General features: G+C 40.6%; 1 protein-coding gene across 5 annotated transcripts in view; it reads right to left on the reverse strand.

The window, feature by feature from the left end:
• Positions 1 to 3853: 3853 nt before the first annotated feature.
• LOC102903288 (resistin-like beta) overlaps positions 3854 to 24852 on the reverse strand; it is a 28036-nt gene continuing 7037 nt past the window's right edge. For 2 of the 5 annotated variants that reach the window (XM_042259394.2, XM_042259393.2), the window contains exons 2-5: positions 21963 to 22059; positions 5426 to 5590; positions 4690 to 4752; positions 3854 to 4127 (exon numbers count right to left, since the gene is read on the reverse strand). In XM_042259394.2, the coding sequence (XP_042115328.1) occupies positions 4000 to 4127; positions 4690 to 4752; positions 5426 to 5564 (330 nt within the window). In that variant the 5' untranslated portion in view covers positions 5565 to 5590; positions 21963 to 22059 and the 3' untranslated portion in view covers positions 3854 to 3999. The remainder of the gene's footprint in view (positions 4128 to 4689; positions 4753 to 5425; positions 5591 to 21962; positions 22060 to 24852) is intronic. The other 3 variants (XM_076548929.1, XM_076548930.1, XM_006996503.4) reach the window with 2 other exon arrangements.

The raw sequence follows: 24852 nt of genomic DNA on the forward strand, positions 1-24852 counted from the left end.
TTTACCCCAACATCTGGCTTTGAGGTTTTTTTTTACTAATAAGACCATTTAGCAATTCATGTTACAGCTATGAGCATCAAACATTAAACACCAGAGACTGAGGTGTTCCTATTTTATGATGCAACAAAGCAGTGACCTAAACAGTCTACCAAAAGGTCTCTCCTTACCTAAGGTTTATTCAAGATAACAGAAACAAATTTATGAATGTATGTCTAACCTCTTTCTTTTTTCTAACATTTTTAAGCTGTACCTATTTTGGAAAACTGAGTCATATAAAAAACAGTTGTGTTCTGTAATGGTGTACTATTAAAAAGATAAAAAGGTTCCCAGTCTCTTTATGGATTATGTTTATGAGTTAAAAGTCTTATCTTGATACTGAAAGACTTTCAATTCAAAAGTTATTTTTATTATAAGCTGTTAAAAATGATTAAGCTTTAATATGTTCAGAACTATGCTTATCGTCATGATTAATTTCAGGAAAAAAGCTTTATTTAGCCTCCTTATATGCTTCAAGATATAACCTAAATCAAATAATTAAAAATAAGTAAGGGTTGTTTAACTCAGATATCCTTAACAGATATCTCAAACATGTCAAAGATCTGCTGAATATGGCATGTAAGATGTTTAAACTTACTATGACTGATGGAAACTCCCAGATCTTAGAAGGGACCCCAAGGTCTCCAAGAAGATGATGGACACAGTGATAATGACATCACCTAGATTGTGGTAATGCTAACCACTGGGAAAGGCTGCCCCAATGCTTCACCAAGACCTGATCCAAACTGTGGACAAGCAGGACACTGGAGACTTGATTTCCCCCACTTTACCTAGGCAAAGTAATGCCAGACCCCCAAGTTCACTAGCAGCTAAAGACTGATTCTTTCCTGGTACCTCTGCCCCCAATGCCATGGAGACCACAAGCTCATGGGATAACTGTCTAATGGTAACGGGTTATGGACTGGTCTGTGGTTGTAACTGATGCATAGGCCTTTTGGATTATACTTCCTGCTACAATTTATCCTTCTCAGATCTTTGATGATGTTGATAGCTAGGCTAAATGTAGCTTTGTCAGGTAGGCAGCAGCAGATAATCAGTTCCTTCCCTCAAAGGCTGCAGCCACCTTGTTAGTTCATTAGTCAGTTCATTAGTTAGTTAGAGCTACTAGGTCTCTTGTTAAGAAAAGGCAGACAGGTTTGCCCTGCTAACAGGCTTCATATGAAAGGATGAACAGATTTCAATTGTAACTTTCCATTAAAGAGTCATGCTTTGCAATGACTGTTTTCAGCAATAACTACTCATGTCGTGTGTCTGGTAAATAGGTTAAAAAAAAAGAATCAAAGTCCTTGCAAGGTCTGAGGATGTAAAAGCTTAAATAAGTTCTGAGGGTCTTCAAGACATGATTCAAAATATATACATTCAAGTTGTAAAGGTATGTAAAAATAATTTAAGGTAAGTAAATAATGAAAGACATTTTAGATTTTTCTTTCCCGCTCTATGCTATTGTTATACTGAGATTTCAAAGGCTCAGAGTTTTAACATTGACCAATAGTTCTGATAAACTGCTAGAGCACTAACTACTTACCATTCAGTCACAAGCTCAATAATTTAAATTTCCTTTGGTTGTCTTCCAAATATAGACTTAAAAGTGCTTTTCATTGAGCTAAAAACATCATTGGCTCTCCAGACAGGTGAAAAAGTATTCGTGCCTTTTAGCACAAAATTATAGTTTTCACTAGGATTCAAAGGCATGACTCTACTCCCCCTATTTTTCAATGGCAATGCTAATATATCTAGAATTTTTATCTCTTTTCGTAAACTTAAAATTCATATAAGTTTCAGGGAGTCAAAAAAAAAAAAAAAAAAAAAAAAAAGAAGCCATAAGACCTGGTTCTACCTGTCATAGGCCAAATGGACTCCAGATAAGTATAGCTTATCTGGATAAGTTTCCTCACCTGCCTATTTCTGAGGATGGGGACTCTCTGTCTCTCTCCCCTGGTCTTGGAATTCTTCCCATCTCCTAATTACCAGGACCATGGGCTTAAAAGTTCCAAATGTAAGTAAGGTTTTCTTTTAAGTTCCTAAATTTTAACTTCTGTCCGTAGACTTTATTTGTCTCAGCATATTTCCACTTGGCTGACAGACATCATCCAGGGATCACCTGAAGACTACAAATTGCTGAGCTCTGAACATCCTGAAAGCTGATGTAATCCTGTAATGTCTTTATTTGTACCACCAGTTTCCAAATAATGACCCAGAGACTTATTAATTATGAAAGCTTGGCCTTAGCTTAGGCTTGTTTCCTATTAGCTCTTAATAACTTAAATTAACCCATTTATATTAATCTACATTCCACCATGTGGCTTGTTATCTCTCTTCCATACTCATGTTCTGCTTCATCTATGTCTCAATGGCAAATTTCATACATTTAGAGGATGGGAACAGGAGGGACTGAGATGGTCAAGTGGATGAATGGAGAGAAAGAGCGATGAAAGAGATACCTTGGTAGAGGAAACCATTAGGGGGTTAGGGAAAAACCTGATGCTAGGAAAATCCCCAGAAATCCACACGGATGACACCTAAGATATGATTGCTAAGACTCCTAGCAATAATGAAGAGGGTACCTAAACTTACCTTCTCCTATAATCAGATTAGTGACTACCCTAATTGCCATCATAGAACCTACATTCAATAACTGATGGAAGCAGATGCAGTTATCTACAACCAAGCACTTGGCTGGGCTCCTAGACTTCAGTTGAAGAGAGAGAGGAGGGACCACAGGAGCAAGTGAGGTCAAGATCATGATGGGGAAAACCACAGAGACAGCTGACCCAAGCTGGTGGGAGCTCATGGACTCTGGCCTGTCAGCTGGGGAACATGCATGGGACTGAACTAGGCCCTCTGAATGTGGGTGACAGTTATGTGGCTAGATCTGTTTGGGGAGCCCCTGGCAATGGAACCAGGACTTATCCCATAAGCATGAAATGGCTTTTTGAAACACATTTCCCAGAGTGAGATACCTTGGTCAGCCTTGACACAGTGGGGAGGGGCTTGGTCCTGCCTCAACTTGGTATACCAGACTTCATTGACTCCCCAAGGGAGGCCTTACCCTCTCTGAGGAGTGGATGGGGGAGATGGGATTGGAGGAGGTTGGGGGTTAGGAGAAGGGGAGGAAGGGGGAGCTGGGATTGGAATGTAAAATGAAAAAAAAAATTAAATAAATTAATTTTAAAAAACCATGAAGCTTCAAAATTGGCAGTTGCTCAACTTATAACACACTTGTTACCAAGCCATTGAGTCACTCATTTGTGTAACATTAGTAGCAGCATTTAAAATTATTTCTTAGTTTGGAGTTCTGTAAATGTTTATACCCAGGGAGATGCATTGTATCAAGACTTCATGATGAATGAGGGCTGTGGGGGTCTTATGGCTATCTGGAAGGAAGGTAATGGGAACAGGGTTACCTTGATGAAAGCCAACTCAGACATGTAAGTTGGAAAGGGTACATACGCATGCATACATACTGAGAAGTTAGAAATTGTTTCCAATTTCCCTTCCACCCACACCTTGCAAATTCTCCCTGTACATGGCTTGGAATTCACTGTTGCAGTTGGTAAGTTTCATAAAAACATGGTATTTTGCTTCACTATATTTCATGCCAACAACACATTCAATATTTTTTTGGTAAATCATAAGGAAGTAGGAGAACAAGAGAGGGTTGGTCCATTTTCCTGTTCTTCCCATATCTTTCTTCACCACTCATCTTACATGCTGTATTGAGGTGCAATCACTGAAACACTGAAAATATTTTCTGGTAACAGGCACCCAAGCTAGAAATAATAACATTAAACGTAAACACGCACAAGAACAGATCTGTCTTTATTACTCAGGAAGAATTATTGGGTAATATGCATTAAGGAGACAGCGAGTCAGGTTTCTTGAATGAGCCCATGGTTTCATTATGGTCATCATTGAAAACTTGGGTTCTCAGCCTCCTCATCCTCAAGCTGGTCGGCAACAGCGGCCGATGGTCCAGTCCATGGCTGAGCATTGGCAGTGGCAAGTATTTCCATTCTGGATCTCCCAAGATTCACAGCCAGAGCCGCAAGAACAGCCAGTAACAGTCATCCCTGCATGGTCATGTGAGACACAGACATCAGAGTCTTTGTACTGTAAAGAGACGGTGAGTCCCCAACTGTTCTCCTTAGGAAGCTCATGGGTAAATCTAGGCTTAGGTGAAACTAATTCAATTTTGGGAATTATCTTCAAGAAAAAAGTCACTTAGACTTCTTAAACAAAAATCATTTAAACAAAAGGATTTGGAGTTTCAATGTCATTCAGTTGATGACAAATTGACCTCTGTGTTGGCTTCTCTGCCCAGCAATACAAGGGAATAGATGGGGAAAGAAATGAGGACCATATCCATGACCAGACACAAAAAAAGTGATGACACAAATGGCTGGCATCTGCGAGTACAACAGAAAGAAATGAATGGAAGAATAGAAACCCGAGTTCTCTCAGTAGCATCTCTGAAGGATCTGAAAAACAGTAAGGGATGACTGGGTACCCGGGACTATGGCTTATCTCCATGGTAGTATACATTTGATCTAGGAAAATAATTCATTATTAGAAGATTGATGGGGAAGAACACAGGACATCTTGCTCACAAATTCTTCTTGTGGAGTTACTCACCAGGAGGACAGGAGGACCATCTGCCTGGATTTTTGACACGAGTGCAGAAGAGCTTCGAAGGCCCTGTCAAGAGAGGTTACTCCGAGTCATAAAGAATAAGGAGTATTGCCCATGTTCTCTCTTTCTTACACCCTCCTTCAAAGTCCTCTTCTGTCTTAGAGTTGCTTCCCCCCTCCCCCCGCCATAATCAGGCTACTCAGTATCATTTAAGGTTTAATTTCCTTTTTAAAACCTTCTCATGTGCATGGGTGTTTTGCCTACATGTATGTCTGTGCATCAAATGCATGCCTCAGTCAGATCTTCTGGGATAGGAGTTACAAATGCTTGTGATCCACCATGTGGGTGCTAGGAATCAACCTAGGTCCTCTGGAAGAGCAGCCAGTGCTCTTAACTGTCTAGTCATCTCTGCAGACCTCAAATTTAATTTCTTAGTTTATGAAGCAAAAGTGATAGTTATTCTTAGCTCATAAGCTGGCTGTAAAAATTAAATGAACTAACCAAAGCCTTTGAATTATACTTGATTCAGAATGTGTTCACACATTATGGCTCCCACCCTCCTTATTCCTCATCATTGTTTGGACCAAGAGCTCAAAAAGGAGTAGAATCATAAAGGAATCCCTGAACAGGAAAGAAGGTCTGCAGTGGACTAATGAGAGGCTGGGGTCTTGGAAGGGGATGGAGATGAAGCAAAGGGCTGGGCAGCATAAGCAAGGACTAAGCTCGGATTTTTCCTTACCCCAATGGGGGTCTACACCGTGGAAATCGTCCTGGTTATTTTTATGCACTGAAGAGTCTACAGAGGACTGAGTGTTCACTGTGATCATCAGATGGAGGAGGGAGATGAAGATAAGAAGAAAACACATTGTAGGCTTCATGCTTGTAGAAGGTTAGCCTCCTAGAGCTGGAAGAGAAAGGGAAAGAAAGTGAATCTCTGAGCTCTGGTGTGGTCATGAAGGAAGGGAGAAGACAATGTTGAATGTCAAGGGAGTAAATGGGGAGGAAGATGAGCATCCATAGTGCAGTTCTTCTAGGTTTGTGGAGTAGCAGAGGGGGAGGGAGTACCAAAGAGCAGATTCACCCACCAGGAAACCCAGGAAACATGTTGACTGGGAAGAAGTCCTTCCTCCTGTGGGATTATAGACCCAGACATCTTTAATATATTTAAGTGCGCACACAAAAGACTTTCAGTGTCTTGTTAGTGGGGTGTGACACATGACCACAATAAACTTTAGTGTGTCTTTGAGAAGCAACAGCTGCCTTCGCTATGGTTCCCTGCCAAGTCATTCTGCCTGCTTCTTCACTCCCCTCCTTTCTTGGTCACCTGATAAGGACAACACCTGCACCTCCAGTTGCCTGTCCCATGTTAGAGCCCTCTTGCTTGATCCTTCACCAGGAAGTAGGTGCTTTGTGGTCTTCTGAGCAAAGGTGTTAATTAACACCTGTTAAGACACCATTTTCTTGTTGCAGGCTAATCCCCTCTTTGTAAAAATAATAGAAAATCTGATGATTCCTCATATAGAAATAAGGAAGGAAAAGCATGGTGTATTTGCTTTTCTAGAGCACTTTCAGAGTCGCAACAAAGTTATCACTAGACTGATCTTTTCATATTTTTTTCCACAATTCTCAATTTATCTTTTGATGGTGCCTTCTCCTAGTCACAAGTGGCAAGCAGTACATTCTGAGTCAGGACTGAGCAAACAGGAAACATGGAGGCAACCCCATGGAGGCTTTGTCTTATCTTCTCATTTTGGAAACTTCTCATCTCTATTGCTAAGTTCTGGGTCATATTACTTCCCCTTTATACTACCTATGTCTGGTATGATGCTTAACAGTCTCAGCCTGGTGGGATTTAGAACCACCATAGAAGCAAACCTTTGTACCTGTGTGTGAGGATGTGACTACATTAGGTTAGTTGGCGGGAAAGGATATACCCTATGTGTGGACGGCCCCATTCTGTGAGCTCAGATCTCAGAGTGAATACAAAGGAGAAAGGGAACTAGCACTTGCCTCCTCCCGCTCCCTGCATATACAACGTGACCTGCTGCTTCACACTCTCATCACCAAGTGTTAGTCACCGTGATAGAGCACACTTTTGATAAGCCAAGATATACCTTTCCTTCCTTAAGTTGCTTATGAGAAAAATGACTAACAGAGAAAGAACACTGGGTCCTGAAGTGGGTTTGTAGCTGAATAAACTTGACCATGTGGTTTGTAAGCCTTTGGAACTCGTTTGCAGAAGGATTGTGGAAGAGATCGGAATTGGAGGCTAGAAAAACTCCATACTGCCATATGCAGACCAATATTGGGCTTTAATGGAGGGGGCTTAGAAGACAAGCATTTCAGGAGGAACACAAACATTGATAGCTTCTCTCATGTTACAGAGGGGAGAAAGAACTGGACTAGGGGCAATTAGTGCTGGACTTCAGGAAAGAACATGGCTGCATTTGCCTATGCCCTGAGAACTTTATTAAGGCTGAATTGAAAAGTAATGAACTAATTTGTTCAGCAGTGGAAATGTCAAATTGGGATTCCATTCTGACTGTGGCATGGCTACTGCTTACTGTCCCCCAGCTCTGCCATGAAGAGCGAAACACACAGCCAAAAGATACTAAAGATGTACAGAGTGTGAGCAACTTTAAAATTACAGACAAGGCCCGGACAGGTAGAGGACACCCACGTGCTAACCTGGCGCCGCTTGACCTGGATGAGCAGAAGACAACCATGGGCTGGCCTGGCACCACTAGGCCCATGCAGTCGGGTGCCATTATGGTGAGGGAATATATGCTGAGGAAATGAGAAAGGGAGAGGCAGAATGGCTCATGTGCGGTGGAGAGAGGTGGATCTGAAGAGGTAAAGGCGGGGAGGGGCGACAGGCTATTGTGGGTAGCCTGCTTGCTACCTGGGGCCATGGTGATATCTGGGCCCAGGCTGCTGCCAAGGGCCATGTCTGGGTCCGTGGTCCTGCTGCAGCCATGGTCTGGGTCAATGTCTGTGGCTCCTGTTACCATGGAAGGTCGTGTGGTATGGGGGATCTGGACCACTACCTGGGGCAGTGTTGGTGTCTGAGGACTATGCCACAGCAGGGACCATGCTGATCTAAGTGGCTTGCACTGCTAGCCTGGGCCATGGAGACATCCAGGCCTGAGCTGCTACTGAGGGCCATGTCTGAGTCAATGGTCCTACTGCAGCCAGTGTCTGTGTCGATGTCAATGGCTCCTGTTAGCACCAAAGGCTGTGCAGATGCCCAGAGTCTGGGCTGACACCTAAATTTGTGTTAATGTCTGGGGGTCATGATGCCACCATGGCCATATAGATCTTAGTGGCCTTTGTGTCTACCTGGGACTGTGGTGATATCTGGGCCCAAGCTACAGCCAAGGGCCATGTCTAGGTCTGTGGCCCTGCCACAGCTGCAAACTTGTTGATGTTCAAGGTCATTATTACCACCAAAGGCTGTACAGATATCTGGGATCTGGGCCACCGCTGGGGGACATGCTGGTGTCTGTGGGCCACCCTACAGTCAGCGCCATGCCAATCTGAGTGGCCTGCACTGCCACCCAGGGCCATAGTGACATATGAGCCCAGGCCACTGCTGAGGGCCATGTCTGGGGCCATAGCCTATCACAGCTAGGATCTGTATTGATGTCCACGGCCTATGTTGCCACCAAAAGCCACACAGATGCCCAGGGTCTGGGCCACCACCTGTGGCCATGTTGGTGCCCAAGCACCATGCTGCTGTTGGGGCCATACAAAAATCTGAGTGGCCTGGGATGCCACTCAGGGCTATGGTGTCATCTGGGCCATGTCTGATTCTGTGGTCCTACCACAGACAAGGTCTAAGTCAATGTCTGTGGCTTCTATTACCACTGAAGGTCATGTAGATGCCTGGGGTCTGGGCTGCCATTTGGGGCCATGTTGGTGTCCAGGACCATGCTGCCACCAGGTCCATGCTGATCTGAGAGGCCTGCACTACTACCCAGGTCCATGGTGACATCTGGGTCCAATCTTGCTACTGAGGGACATGTCTGGGTCCATTGTCCCACTGTAGCTGAGGTCTGTGTCTGTTGCCCATGTTACCACAGAAGCCCATGTAAACTATGTATGTTGAGCTTGTTTAATAAACAAGCTGACTGGCCAATAGCTGAACAGGATAAAATTAGGTAGAAAAGTCAAACTGAGAATTATGGGATAAGGAAGGATGGAGTCAGGAGTCACCAGCCAGATGAAGAACAAATTAGACGCACAAAATGGGATAGAAGTAAAAGCCATGAGCCTCGGGGCAGCATATGATTAATAGAATGGATTAAGTTGTAAGAACTAGTTACTAACAAGCCTGAGCATTTGTAATTAATATAGGCCTCAGTGTATTTATTTGAGAGTGGTTGCATGGCAGGAAAACTCTACCTACAGGTACATCTACAACACAATTCCTTCACATAAGGATGGGGGAACATCTCAGAAGAGGAGCAGAAGACCGTGAGGACCAAAGAACCAGGAAGTCTGCTGTGAGATTGTGTCTCCTAGAAATGACAGGAAAGCTCTACACTCATGATACCTGAACAACATGCATGTCAAAATAACACCCAAGTATCAGTAAACATGCTAATGTGAGTGGGGGAAACTCATGGGGTGTCACCCCTAGACAAATAACTACAGATAGCTAATGACTACTGAGAGAGGGAGAACGTTGAAATCTCCTTGAGGACTATGTAAAAATCCATTCTGTAGATGAATTTCTAAATGATCTTATTAAATAAAAAACATGGAGCCAAATATAGGAGTAAAAGTCTTAGATCAGGGAAATAGGGAAAGCTACCAGCCAACCTTACCTCACCAACTTTGCAGCTTCCAAATGCAAGTTACTTCCTGTCTACCCACACCTTTATTGCCTTGCTGTTCTGCCCTCTCATTGGCTATCTTAGCCCAGCTACCTCACTTCCTCTTCCTACACAGCTCTGTTACTTTCTGTCTGTCTGTACAGACCTCCAGGCCTCTATGGTTAGTACTGGAATTAAAGGTGTATGTCACCATGCTTGGCCCTGTTCCCTAGTGTGGCCTTGAACATATAGAGATCTTGCCTGCTAAGGGAATAAGGGTGTGTGCTGCCTGACTTCTTGTTTACTTAAGATGGCTGGCCTTTCCCCCCTGATCTCCAGGTAAGCTTTATTTATTAACATACAAATAAAATATCACCACATTTCAGCACAAATAAAATATCATCACACCATTTAACATTACGGAGCTCTACACAATGGAGCAGGAGAAACTTGGGTTCATAAAACTTGTTGATTCTTCTAATTTATTGTGAAGCCATAAAAGTTCCTTATCCACCAGGGTTCAGTTATGTGCCCCTGGCTTTTCTTTCTACCTGTCATTCTGTCTTTTTGCCTCAGCAAATAGGGGAGAAAATGGAGGGGTGGGTAATGGAGGACTCTAGGATTCTGATCCAGGAAGGAAATGGTCCATGTGGAGAGGAAAGTTTTGCAAATTGGTCATGGCCAAGCAGAAGTAATATCATTTCTGTCATATTCTTAGGGTAGATACTCAGCCATTGAACTTTCTAATGAATTCTTTTTGAAGGAGCTTCTACGATGTTTGGGAGAGGAATGGATACCACTGAGGAAAATTTATGAGCCATGTGTCCTTTAATTCTTTAACATTGTAAGAGGAAAAATAAATTAATCAAAAATAAGACACCACACACACACACACACACACACACACACACACACACACACACACACACAATTTAATCTATTAGATGTCCGTAGTTAAATACTGAAACCTGTAAGGCATATAACTGAGTTTGGAATTCTTTTTTATATTGGCCATAAAACCAGAGCAAACATAATTTGAGAGGTTCTGGATGAGGATACTTTATTAAATATATGTTATACATTACAGTCTATAATAAATGAAATAGAAATTTTATAATATATTTAAAAATTTCGGTACAATTTTGTGTGCATGCATGTGTTATAGGTGTGTGTTTGTGTGTTATGTGAGTGAAAACACCCATGCCAAGGCTTGCATGTGGAAGTCAGAGATCACCTTGTGGGAGTCAGTTTTCCCTTCTACATTCTGTATCCCATGAATCCAAAACAGATAATCAGGCTTGGTGACAGTCACCTTTACCATTCAGCCATTGCACCAACTATTATAACATTTATGTTATATATTTTTTCTTTTGATCACTGAAATATGACTAAGAACAGTAAGTAATAAACATGCTATAGCCTTAATGTTATGTCAGGTTGAAATTTTCTTAATTAAACAACTTACTACATAGCTTTTAAATTCAGAGAAACTAAAATTTTCAAGATGTGGGCATAATGTAGTTCAGTTTGTTGGCAGAAAGTATCATAAATGTTTTCTAGTTAAAATTCCCAATAGAGTTCTTGTTCTTTTTTGAACCTTAGAAGTCTAGTTGTCCCTGTCCACATTTCCACTGGTATTATGGTCTTCCAAACTCCCACCATAATAACCCACTAACTTCTGCATACAGCAATCTAGGTCTTCTCTATATATCATGTATCAGACTGAGATAACCATCAAGTATTAGAGCTTGCAAGGTCCTTGGAATGGAACAAACCTGACTTTGTCACACAAAAGGCAACCCATGGAAAACTGTGGAGATCATTGTGGTTTACCTAAAGTCAAAAATGAGCACTATTTGAAGACCTTGACTTGGGAGTAGAACCTCTGTTCCACTGCATAATCCTTTTTATGATGCTGTCTAACTTTTCTGGAATTAAATGAAATCTAAAGAATGGGATGCAACATTATCTTTACTAAACTTTAGGTACATTTTCTATTTCAGTGAGTCTCTGGTCATAAAAGAGAAAAATCATATAAATTATACAGCAAAAATGTATACATCATAATTAGAAAATACAATAGCAGGCTAGAGAGATGGCTCAGTGGTTAAGAGCACATGCTGTTCTTCCAGAGGACCCGGGTTCAATTCCCAGCACCCACGTGGCAGCTTATCACTGCTTGTAACTCCAAGATCTGACACTCTCACACAAACATACATGTAGGCAAAACACCAATGCACATAAAATGTAAATAAATAATTTTTTTAAAAAAATACAATAGCAAAGTTGTTTCTTTTTCTAGATGCCAGATTGAGACCACAGAATAATGGAGATGCTAACACTTAGTTTTGCAGACTATATTCACCTTAACAAAGCTATTTTCAAATCCAGGTGTCTAGTAAGAAATGTTAACTCTGATCTCTACCAGTGGGTAATTGATATTTATTTAAAAAACTAAATAATAGCAGGCTGTAGCTGGGAAAAAGAATTCTGACAACAACCAGTTTCAATATTTAGTGTTTTGTAGCTCTCTTTCTCAAAGCTTAGTCTTCGTGGATATTATGTTCACTAACGTATTCCTTTGTAATCTCTTTGTGTCTCATTATTATTATTATTATTATTATTATTAATTGTTATTATAACTTTTCCATGTCAAGCCCTGGTAAAGAACTTTGAGCTGGGCATGAGACTTTAGAGCTGCCCTACCAATCAGAATGGTCATTATCTATTGTCACTTGCACAAACCTGGGTGTTGTGCCACAGATTAGCATCTAGGAGCTAGTTCTGCTCTGAAAACTTCTGCTGTTCCCTGCTGTACTTCCTCTCTGGAGTTCAAAAGTTCAGGTGTAGAAATAAGGAACAATTTAAACCACTGATTCTTCTTGAAGGTGGCTGATGCTGAGATATCTGGGTTCTGACCTCAGCATTCCCTGTTGACATCAAGTTTGGCAAAAGCTTCATAATTTCTGAGTATTCTAATTTTTGTTGATTTTCTTTTGCCAGTAAAATAGGTTGTATTTATACATCTGGCAAGGAACCAGTTCATTTGTGACAATGTCATTGTGGGTTGGCATGGAGCCTGGCTTCTTTGTGAGGTGTGGTCTGGAAATCTGGTACCAGGATTGGAGATTTGGGCAATATGTGGTACAAGAGACAGAAAAACTGAAGGATGGCAACAATCCTGGTTTGGGGAAAGACTTTTATTTAACTTTTAGTTCAGGTCAAGTTCCAAACTTGTTAGTTGGACCTGGAGAGACCCTGGAACAAAATAAGCATAAAAGCAATGCTGGGAACCAAGTAAGAAAGTCTATCTAACAATTTAAACATTTGAAATTTGGCTGCAAAGCTAGGGATTCATAGTATCTGAAGAAAATTAATTTGTTGTTTAAATGTAATGTATCCCCATTCAAAGGAAGAACCACAGTTATTAAGTGTGTGTGTGTGCACGCCATTATCTGTGGCAATGTGGGAGCATGTTGAGGGATGTATGGGAGGTCTGTATGTGTGGAGGTCCAAGGTCCACCTCTGAGATAGTCCTCAGGTTTTGTCCACCTTGTTTTTGAAACATGTTCTCTTAGTTGGCTCAAAGCTTGCCAATTCAGTTAGGGCAGCTGGCCAGCAAGCCCCAAGGACCTGGCTGTGTCTGCCTCCCAAACACTGGGAATAGAAGCAGTTACCACCACAACTGAGTTTTTATGTGAGCCTTGGTTATTGACCTCAAGGTTTATGTTTGTGCTGCGAGTACTTTACCAATTGTGCTTGTCTCCCAGCCTTTAATTTCCATTGCCCCATTATCTTTCCATTTCCCCGGAAATAGTACAGATGTAAAGAGTATGCACATTCTTTTGTGTTTTCTTCTAAAAAGATAGTTTATTACTGAAGTCATTTATTTACTACTGGTTCATGGACAACAGAAGTCTCTTTGACATTTCTCATTCTGTTTCTATCTCCACTATGTTCTTGTTTTTGCTACGTCCTTCCTTCAAATCTTTGCTTCTGGGGAAGTAACATTGAAAGCCATCCTTGGCTTCAAACTCACTATTTGACTATACTGAAACAGTTTTTTTTTGTTTTGTTTTGCAGATTCATTTTTAACATCTCTTACATTTCCATGATCATTTTCATCTTTTATATCCCTCATAATATTCTACATGTTCATTTATAAAACAAGTGTTTACTTAGGGAACCAGACATCATTAGACCATTCCATAACCAAAGCCTGTAGCAGAAATCTTAAAAGGTCTTATTAATTGAATCAAACCTGAGGCTAGTAATTGGGGTGAACACTGCAAGATCAGAGAGACAGAACAAGCCACAGCTAACCTCACCTGGCCAACTTCTCAGCTGATCTTGTTTCCTCAAACTGGAAGCCTCTGTTTTCTCATATCCTAATGGCTCTCAACTGAACTGTGCTGCTCAAAACCTAAAAGCTTAACCAGCCAAATGTTTAACCAGCCAAATGCTGCTAGTTCCTGGTCCTCACGCCTTATATATCTTTCTGTTTTTGCCATCACTCCCTGGGATTAAAGGCTCATTTCTTGGGATTAAAGTTGTATGTCACCATGCCTGATTGTTTCCAATGTGGCCTTGAACATTGGAAACATTGGGGATTTCTACCTCTGGAGTGCTAGGATTAAAGGTGTGAGTGCCACCATTTTCTAGCCTTTGTATCTAGTGGCTGTTCTGTCTCTGACCCCAGATAAGTTTATTAGGGTGTACAATATTTTGGGGAACACAATACCACCACAAAAGCCTCTGCTCCCATGGAGATAATAGCACACAAGAAGACAACATTAAATGTGTCATAACAATTTACAGCAATAAGTACACATTTATCATTTGTTAAAAGTTAAGGTGAAAAGTGGAAGGAAGTGTCCCCTGTGGAAGAGACAGTGATGAGATTTGAGGATCAGCAGAACAGCCTGGTCAAAAGCCCAGAGCAGGAAGAAATCCTTCCAGGGAGACCTTTAAGATGGGAGCCATACCAATTGTCAGAAAAGCAGCCTGTGAGACAGGAGCAAGAATGTATTTGGGGACAGTCCGGGAGTGATCAATGGTCTTCATGAAAGGTGCTGGACATGTAGAGTAAGTGGTAGCAGACTGGCTTAAAGAAGTATCGATACTTGAGATAAAAATATAAATCTATAAAAACTGCTTAAGGATTTGGTAATGCTGCTAATGTGCTGTGCTTCTGGATACATCTGAAAATCTTTAGTAAAATAGATGCAGATCCTCAGATGCAGATGCAGAGCTGCAGGTGGTAGATGGGATTAATCACACAAAGATTTCATTAGGAGGCACATCTGAAGAAAGCAAACAGGCAAAGGGCAGAGAAGGCTGGTGAGCTGTAAGGGAGTAGGCAGGTTTGGCCTGCATTCAAGAAGAGAGCAAGAGATGAAAGAGCAACCCTGCAGTACAGTCATTGAAGGGTCCTTGTGCCCTGTCCCATCTCCTTGGAATTTCTCTGCTCAGTGTCACTGCCACAATCAGTCTGATAGGTAGAGTGATAAATTTAAGAATAGAACCTGTATGCTTGATTTATCACATTGCTTTAGCTAGAGTTCTTATAGTTTCAAGGCCATCTTGCCTTTAAATATGTGCATTTTAGCTAGTCTAGCTACAGATCAGCCCTGTCAATCCTCTGCAGTGTCTGTAGGGTCTCCAGTAACTTGCTGTACCTGGGAGATGGGGTGTCTAACAAAGACACTGTGGTATTATAATAGATTTATCTCATGGTTTTCATATTGTCTCTCCCAGGTTTCTATGTGTCTGATATTTCTACACCTTTTTTTTTCCTCTTTTAAATTTTCACACTGCCAGAGAAGCAAATTCACAAAATTATTTATATGAAAAAAATAAAGTATTTTCCTAATGTTTTATTCCCCGAAATTCTTAGGACTAGTTAGTTATTTCTTACTGAAAAGTTTGACTTAGGTCAACAAACAACCCTAAATTTCCTGCCTTATATTTTAATCTCTACCTAACTTCTGCGGGCATCTCAGAAGATGGTGCCATTTCCTCCTGTCCCAGCTGTGAAGAAAGAGGCTCCTTATCTTCTCAGGAAACCAGGTTCCCCATCTTGAGAATGGACAAACTCCCAGGACAATGGTGAGGATTAAATGGGCTGTGTGTGTGTGTGTAAAATTACAGTGATAGTTTCTACATAGCATTTAATAAAGGTGAGTTACCATTATATCTTTGAAAATGATTACATTACCATCCTCTTCCAAATCAATCTCAATAATCTTGGCATTGGTTAACTGGTTATTGAGATTAAACTGGCTCATTGTAAATGTGAAGAAATATTTTTTGCTTTGTCAAGGTGGTTGTTTTGTTTCAAAGATGAAGTCTCAAATTGTTACCTCAACCTGGTATGTCAATTACATCCTTTCATTATGGAACATACTGACAAAATATAATGATTAATATCTGTGTATTATGAAGAGAAGAGTCTAGCCATGTAGGCTCTCAGTTTAACTCTGGTTTTTTTCTCTCTGCTTGCATAATGCTTACTCTGAGGACTAAAAAGTAAACTTCCTTCTTCAGTGTTGAAATCAGCATTAACTTGATTGCTGGTGCTGTTCTTGTACTATGAAAGTTAGTGTTATGTATGATGTACAGGAACATCCCTCTTGTATTGATTACTCTTGTTGCTGTGATAAAATACCATGACCAGAAGCAACTTGTATAAGAAAGAGTGTTTTTGGCTTATGGTTCCAGAGGAAGAGTCCATAACAGTGGGGGAGGCATGACAGCAGGTGGACAGAGCAGGAAGGCAGATGATCACTTTTCATCATACAAGCCAAAAGAGCGAACTGGAAGTGGACAAGGCTACATGAGTCTAGGCCCCAGATGTCACCTAAAAAGAAGCCATGAAAGACAGAAGGAGAATGTAGTCAACTACAAGTCAAGGAGAAACATCTTACAAGACCATTAGTCCTTCTCCACCTTGGTCTCAAGGTGCCACTGTGAGATGCTAAATTTCTATTTGCTGTATTGCTGAGAGCCTGCCCTCTCATGTGTTCCTGCTCATTCTAAAGATTTCATAACCTCTCCAAACAGGGCTGGTGAGCAGGGATCAAGACTTTAAATACATGAGCCTTTGGAGACGTTTCTCATTCAAACCACTACCCTTGTTAAAACCAGACTTCCCTCATACAGCTGCTTGCCTCTTTACTTCTCTCAGACAGGTTTTCTTATGCTTAGAGATTTATCATTGTCAAAGGGAAGGACAGCAAGCATAGACAAGAGAAAATATAGATGAAGTTGTTTACTGTTTTCAATCTGCTTCCAGGTTTTGAACTGGCACCCTAAGACAGGCTCACATGTTCAGTTCTGTTGTTGGTGTTGACTCTTGAGTTGCAAATGGCATCTTTATTCTGCACTGTTGGTTTAGTTTCTGCATACTGAGAAACTCAAGAAACAGAAATTTAGTATCTTGCCGGTCTGAAGTTGGAAGACTGAGACCAAAGTGTAGTTGGACTATTTTATAAAAACTTCCTCTTGCAATTGGAGAAAGCAAATGTAAACAGTAAGACACCCTGGGAGGTGTTCTGTGCAGAGAAAAGAAACGCAGTGTATCTATAGATATTGTATCATTAGGAATATTTGTTTTGTATGATGTCTTAAATGGGATAAACAATATTAAGCCTTAAGGAAAAAAAAGAACTTCTCCTCACTTATAGCCGGCTGCCTGCTCCCTGTTTCCCATGTTCTGCTTTTCCAGTGACATCTGTGTCCTAAGCTCACCTTTTCATGAGTACACCTGGATCATCAGGTCATTGACTCAGAACCTAATCTATTTACCCTGAGTTACCATAATCACGTTTAAAACTCGATGTCTCCAGTACAGTCACATTCTGAGTACCAAAATTAAAGTTCCAACATGTTGGTGAGGAGGAGGCACAATTCAGCCCGTAACACCATTATTGTAGGGAAACTGAAGGGAATCCATTTATATTTAAAACAAAGAGTGGCTGTCTATCAGAGGGAACAGCCAGACAAGCAGTTCAAAGCATGTATTTGAGTGGAAAATATTTTTTACAATGTATTGTGATAAAAGTTTAATGAGATGCTTCAATAAAAATATATAAAAGCTTGCTTTGTATGCAGCAAGATGGGAAAAAAAACAGGCAATTTAGGTGTCAAAAGGAGGTCAGTACCTCTTGGGAGGGGGGCATGAAAGAGAAGAACACTTTATTTGCTGATATAAGCATCTTTATCTCTGTTATCTCAATTCTGAGAAAATAAAATAATGGCATGTTTGTGCCAAATAAGTAGTATGCGCTAAATGTCTGCTGGGGGAGGATGTATGAGAAATACAGGTTCCAACAAAGATACAGTGGTGGGGGCTCTATTCTGGTAATGTCTCTAGGAATTAGAGAGGGTTCCATAGAGTGTAAATAACTGCTTATGTTTGGCTGTGGTACACATTTTTCTGGTGGCTTAAAAGGAATCCATATTAATAAGACATCTGAATATGAAGGCCAATTCATATTCCCTTCCTGAGAAAAATATTTTGGTATCTCTTTACTTTATCTAAAATACTGTCATCTTTTTAATCCTCCCTCTTAGGCAAATACCTAAAAAAAAGAGAGAGGATGTTTGTGTTACTTTTGCATCACTGTGTGTGTCACTAAGTGCCTGACAGAAACAAGAAAGGGAAGATTTGTTTGGGCTCATGGCTTCAGGGAGTTGAGTCCATCATGACAGGGAAGGCATGGCTGTGGGAGTGTGGTGCAGTAGCATGTTCACATGGTTGTGAGCTAGAACAGAGAGTACCTGACTGGAGCCAGCAGTATAACCTTCAAAGACCAACTCCCAGTGACTTGATTCTGCTATTCAGGTTGCATCTCCTAAAGGCTCCAGTCTTCACAAGAATGCTGCAAGCTGGGGACTAAGCAGCAAGCAATAAAAACCATGGGCCTATGGGGGACATTTCAGACTCAAACTATAATACATGCACACACAGAGGGGAGGGGAGTAAAAGTGTTAGCTCTGCCTCTCTAATATAAAAATACACACAAATAGTTTCTAGATCGTTACCTGGAAATCCACACATTTGCCAGGATATTTGCACCACAACTTAATTTGTTTTATAACAGTGGTTCTCAACCTTCCTAATGCTGTCACCCTTTAATACAGTACCTCACGTTGTAGTAACCCCCAACAATAAAAATTATTTTTGTTGACACTTCATGCCTATAATTTTGCCTCTCTTGTGAATAGTAATGTAAACATCTGTGCTTTCAGATGGTCTCAGGTGACCCCTGTGAAAGGGACATTTGACCCCCAAGGGGTTGCAACTCACAGGTTGAGAACCACTGTTGTAGAAGGTCGTATTCACATTAGTGTTTGCCTACCTGAGAGAATACTGTACTCAACACCATAAAACAAATGTGTTACTGTTTCTTATGGCAAAGATATAGAATTTGAAATTGTATAATTACATTTAAGTATATCACATTAAAATGCTTGTGTAGCATTCCTGGAAGGAAATTTTCACATGTTTCAAACAAACAGAACCTGTGATTGCTGCAGTGGTCTCTTTAATGTAGAACAGCTCTGTCCAACAGAACATTCATGAACAGTGGAAAATTTCTATGAGATGTGTGCTGTCTAGATTCACTATGCATTCATCAAATATTTGCTTAGATCTCCATTTGGTGCATTTAATATGTTAGACGTTGGGGGGAAAATGGCAAAAAAAAAGTGTAACCCTTTTTCTTAAGAAACAGAGGAGCTAATCAAAGCATGTGGTCCAAATGGAATGCTAGAGCACCATTTGTGAGTTGCTCAGAGACCTAACCAACCCAGCTGTGTGATGGAGGTTTGGGGAAAGCATGCTTCACTCTACACTCAAGTGCTTTGTTGGTTCTTAGTATATACATGAGGTACATTATGCTATTATTTTTTTACATTTTATGTTTGTTCTTATTCTATCAAAAATAGTAAATACAGGCTCAAATAGTGTTAATTCTGAGATTTGCCAGAGAAAAACCAGTTCCACTATTTTGAGTCAAATTTGAAGCAAGCTTTAATTAAATACTGACCATGATGGACTTTGTCAGGACCACTCCCTAGAATGCCCAACTGAGTGGCCCTGAGACACATGTTGCAGAGCTATTTAAGGACAAACCCATATGACCACCATATTTTCTCATGTGGCTTGGCTGTTATTTTTCAAAAACTACAATTTTCAGCATTCCAGGAAGTTATTTCATCCTTGGCTGGGAGGGTCTTACTCTAACTCAAGAGATTTCAATTAAATGAAGAATGAAATCCTGTATATTTTATTATGAATGACAAGTTCCTGCATTTTCTGTCTACTGGTCATTACTCCAATTTCATTTATGATCTTTGCTCACTTCACTTTGGCCATATCTGTGTTCCTATATATTACACTCACCCTCCTACTTCCTACCCAGCATGAACTAATTAATTAATTTGGACAAGTCCAAATCTGAGCCCAGGTCAGTTTCTCTTACTTTCCATGACTTTTCCTCTACTCCAGTCCTGGCCATGTAGCAAAAGACATTTTTTTACCAGGTGCCTGGGTCCCTAAGTGTCTATAAATCAAATGTATGTTGGTCAGACAGTACCTTTGAGAAAGAAAATACAGAGAGCAAAGATGGAGGCCAGAGATCAGCAACAGTAAAAGTAGTTGTCAAATTTTGTAGATCAGGTTAATAGTTAGCTGCCAACTTTGTGGCCAGTTTCCGTTTTGTGATAACAGAATCCTGATTCCATTTCAGGGTTATAATATATCCTGCCTTGGAGAATAAAAAATTTGTATTTAACTCAAACCTTTTGAGACCAAATATTCTGATTCCTAACTATCTCAGTGTACGGTGAAGAAACCCAGGCTAGCTGGTCACCCAAATCAAACCATACAAAAAAAATCTGCTTCAGTCTTCTGAGAAAGTGTGCTTCTTAAATGAAAACCAGAGGCTTAATCCTTTTTTTCCCACTAATGTTGGGGATACTGTTAAAGTGTGTGATCTATTTTGATGAAGATGTCTTTATGAAATTAATCACCATGACCACTGAATAGACGCCAATTAAAAACCCAGCCCCAACAGATATATCTACAACAGTACTCCTACACCTAGGGCTCAAGGAACATCCAAAAGAGAAGGCCAAATGATTGTATGAGCTAGGGGACCAGAATACCTGTTGGGAGATCATGTCTTCTACACATGATAGGGAAGCTACCCCCATGACATTTCAATAGTATGGTTTCCTAAACAATGACGACAACAGCAACTGACATGGTAATATAGTAAGGAGAAATCTCACAGGCCCCATCCATAAATGAAGAACTACAGCCAATTAATGACTTCTTAGAAAGGGAGAATCAGTCTTCCCTAGGGGTGAACCCCCAAATTGGTTATTCAATGCCAAATGGTTAACCTTAAACTCTCACACACACACACACACACACACACACACACACACACACACACACACACACACAGGAGCAGCCATAAATGGACTCAGCAGGTTGTATTTATATATTTACCCATATGTATGTCTGTACATATATAGTAATAATAATTAAAAGTATATAGGCCACAAATTTGAGGGGGTAACACAGGAAGAGTTTGAGGGAGGAGGTGGAGGGGAGAGTGATGTAAGTACATATATATGAATACATAAAATGTTTAAAAGTTTTTAAAAAGAAAAAAATCAAAGAGGGGCAAAACAGGCTTAAATTTGTTTAAGACCCCTGCTTTTTTGTGCTACTTATATGAGGAAGTCATGTCTGGAGCCATGGCATCCATCTTCTAGTATGAGATTTTTGTTGTTACTTATGTAAAGACACAAATAGTTGGGGGCCAATGTCACATGATATGAGTAGGTACAACCAGTAATCTTCAACCGCACACATGCTATCTTTTTCTGTTGAACCAATGAAGAAAGAGCCCATAAAAAACATTATCAAACCCTCAAGCTTATTCAAAGATGACTTCAAGGTGTTGGAATGCATAGGAGAAAATTGAGGATCATAAAGAAAAAGGCAAGAAGATCTCAGCCTCCTCTAGGAAGAAAACCAGGGCAAAGGTAGCTGGCACCTCTTGAGATACATACCTGAAATTGTCTCAGGCTCATTGTGAACCTTTGACCCTTTCCTACTACCTTGGATCCCATGCACTGCCAGAGTGTTCACTGGGGGGCAGGGAGCAGGAAGACCTGATAGCCCATACCTCTAAAGAGGGGCATCTGTCCTCTCAACCTTGGCAGCATTGTGTTACACAGGCAGTGATTCTAAAATAATCATAGACATAGTTGTCTTTCATGACACCTGTGCTTCTCAGGTGGGTACAGAGGGATGGATCTGTATGAACAGAAAGGTGATATAGGCTTTATGGAGACTGACCAGTGAGGGCCCCAATCTGAACTCTCCATGTGTCCCATAGTCTCAGCCTTCAAACTGCATAAGATATTTTTCTTATTTACCATCTTCACGATGAAAGTAATTTAATCTCCGGCAATTTCCATCTTCCTTTCTCAACCAGATCCCACAATGCTTTTGCTCTAGCAGAAAAGAAAACACCTGAAATGAGAAGAAACAAAGGAAAACTGGATACAGGGCTTTTCTTAAACTCTAAGAGCTCTGATTTTTCCATTCTCTCTACCTCTGCCTCCCATGTCAGGCAGGGTACATCATCACTGGAGTTCCTGTGGCTATGTCTATGAGTGATGGAACATTCCAGTGACAGGATGGGAGGCCAAATACTCCTCTTTAGGGATATGGGATGCCAAAAGGTCTCCCACCAGTAAACACTCTTGCAATAGCTGGGATCTAAAGTAGCTGAGAAGGGTCATAGTTTCAGATAACATGCTATTGCCAGTGCCATGTGATAGGGTGGATCACTGCCCACCACTTATGCTGATCTAAATAAAACAGGCTAGTAACTCAGTCTTCCAAGAAGATCATAAAGCCATGACCTCAAACAGGAAACTTCCACCACTGTTCATGTAAACCATGATGGCTCAATACATGGCCTTTTTACTTTTTACACTCCAGTCCCAAATAATAAAGACAATCTTGTCATCTCTCTCTGTGCTTGTGTCTTCAGATCACCAGCCCTTGACTAGTGCCTTCTCTTATCTACAGGCTATTTCCCCTTTCTAAATGTTGTAGCTAGGGGAGGCCATGAGAAGATGCAGAGGAACTGAAATCAACATCTTGCCCTCAAGGCTATCGTACAGCTCTTCTGCAATCATTGAGTTGCACTATTATGGGCAACAGAGATACAGAGAAGTAAAACCTAAGAACACTCCTTAGATACCAACGCATATATGCTTTGCTTCTGCTCCAGAAAAACCTGCATCAATGGTCTATTCCTCACCTTGATCTTCACATACTCTTTTTAAAATATGGGTTTTAGCTTTATTCAGACATGCATGGTACAGCCAGTGGATCAGGCAAAGATGATCACTGAGCAGATAATTATGCTCACATGTAGAAGAGAAGGGAATACACCATACCAAGGTTGGGGAGGGGCTTATGAAGTCAGTTGGGAGGCAATAGGAATAAGAGAAAATATGGTTAAAAGCCTCAACTGTGGATTCCGTTTGAAGGAGTTCACAAGTGTATGAAGCTTTGGAGATGGAGGAGCTGGCTCAAGAATGAGGCACTTGCCTCACAAGCATGGTGGTCTGCACTCACATCTTCTACAGCCATGGAGATGCCCAACTGGCATGGTGGTCCACTTGTAACCAGAGCGGAGGAGGCAGAGAACCTGTACTCTAGCAGCTTGCTAGGTAGTTACACTAGTTGAGTTGAAAAAGTCCAGGTGCATGTGGGAGACACTGTCTCAGGATACAAGGTATAGAGTAATGAAGAAACATACCCGATTGCATTATCTGGCCTCTACACACAGGTGCAAATACATATGCTAGTACATACACATACCACACACATATATATGAGCAAAATAAAAATTTGAAAGATATATTAGGATTGGCTGGCTTGAATCATTTCATTGTGCTCTGGGAGAAAGGAGCTCTCCTAGTTGTCTATTTCCTGGCCCTGTGGTGACTAGAACAGTGGGAAAGAACAGTACTAAAAGTAAGTGCACAATAGAGGAGGTGGATGAGGTAATGGATTACCGATAAAACCCATGGAAGGTTAGATGTTCCACATGCCTAGGAACTAGTTACAAAGTAGCCCCTCCAGGATCAGCAATGACCCAATATTGAAGCATGGCTACTTTACATATTTTTTATGAGTCTTTAGATTTCTTGCTACTTTCTCTACTAAAGGAGCACAGTATTTAAATGACCTTTATGCTCCAAAAGGAAATTTCCTGTGTAATCCCACAGATCTTTTCTGGGCTATAATCCCATCACCGGTGCAAAATTCAAGTCCTAAAGTAGATGGAGGAAAGAACATGGAGCCTCAACCCTACACAAAGAACTACAGGCAACTAAGGAATGCTGGGAGTGGGAGAAATAGTCTTCCCCAGGGAAGAGCACACCAATTGGTTATCCATTACCAAATGGTCATTTCTGAAAACGTACATACAAGTTACATTGTACTGACTGAGCAGGATGTACTTATGTATTTAGGAATACTCTCTCTCTCTCTCTCTCTCTCTCTCTCTCTCTCTCTCTCTCTCTCTCTCTCTCTCTCCCCTCTCTCTCTCAGATATATAACTTCAATTAGTGGAAAAGAGGCCATGGATTCTAAAGAACATCAAGGGGTATGTGGAAGGGTTTGAAGAGAGGAAAGAAATGGGGGAAATTATATTGTAATTATAATATGTAATATTATGTAATTATAATATGTAATTATATTGTAACCTCAAATAGTAAAAGAAGCTTATTTATTTTGGAGACTTAAGTGAAAACACATGTCAAATGATATATTGCAAATTTTTTTTTACTATAAGTCTTATCACATTGCTTAACACAAAGCTAATTTTTATTTCTGATATTATTTACATCAAAACATACTACTATTCTCATCTTTGACCCTTCAGAGAAATGGCAGAAATACTCTACAGGGAAACAAGACCAATGTACCACATATACACTGCCAACTGCTTTATCTTTATTTGGAAGTACCATGACTAGAAGAGAATAAAGGGTGCATTTTTAGAAATCGATACATGATTTTGCAGTTGTTGGCAATGTATTACTCCTATAATAGGGTGATAAAGGTGGAACATTCAAGAAAGGAAGTGGGAAAAAAGTAAATATACATTTACTTTTCTTTAAGTATTACCCTAGTAGCCAATATGTTCCACATGAACTTCACATGTTCCCTTTTGCATTTGAACATGGGTCCTCTAGAAGAACAGTCAATGCTCATCATCTCTGAGCTATCCCTCCATCCCTG

Source organism: Peromyscus maniculatus, chromosome 12 (genome assembly GCF_049852395.1).
Source record: "Peromyscus maniculatus bairdii isolate BWxNUB_F1_BW_parent chromosome 12, HU_Pman_BW_mat_3.1, whole genome shotgun sequence".
Taxonomy (NCBI): Eukaryota; Metazoa; Chordata; class Mammalia; order Rodentia; family Cricetidae; genus Peromyscus; species Peromyscus maniculatus.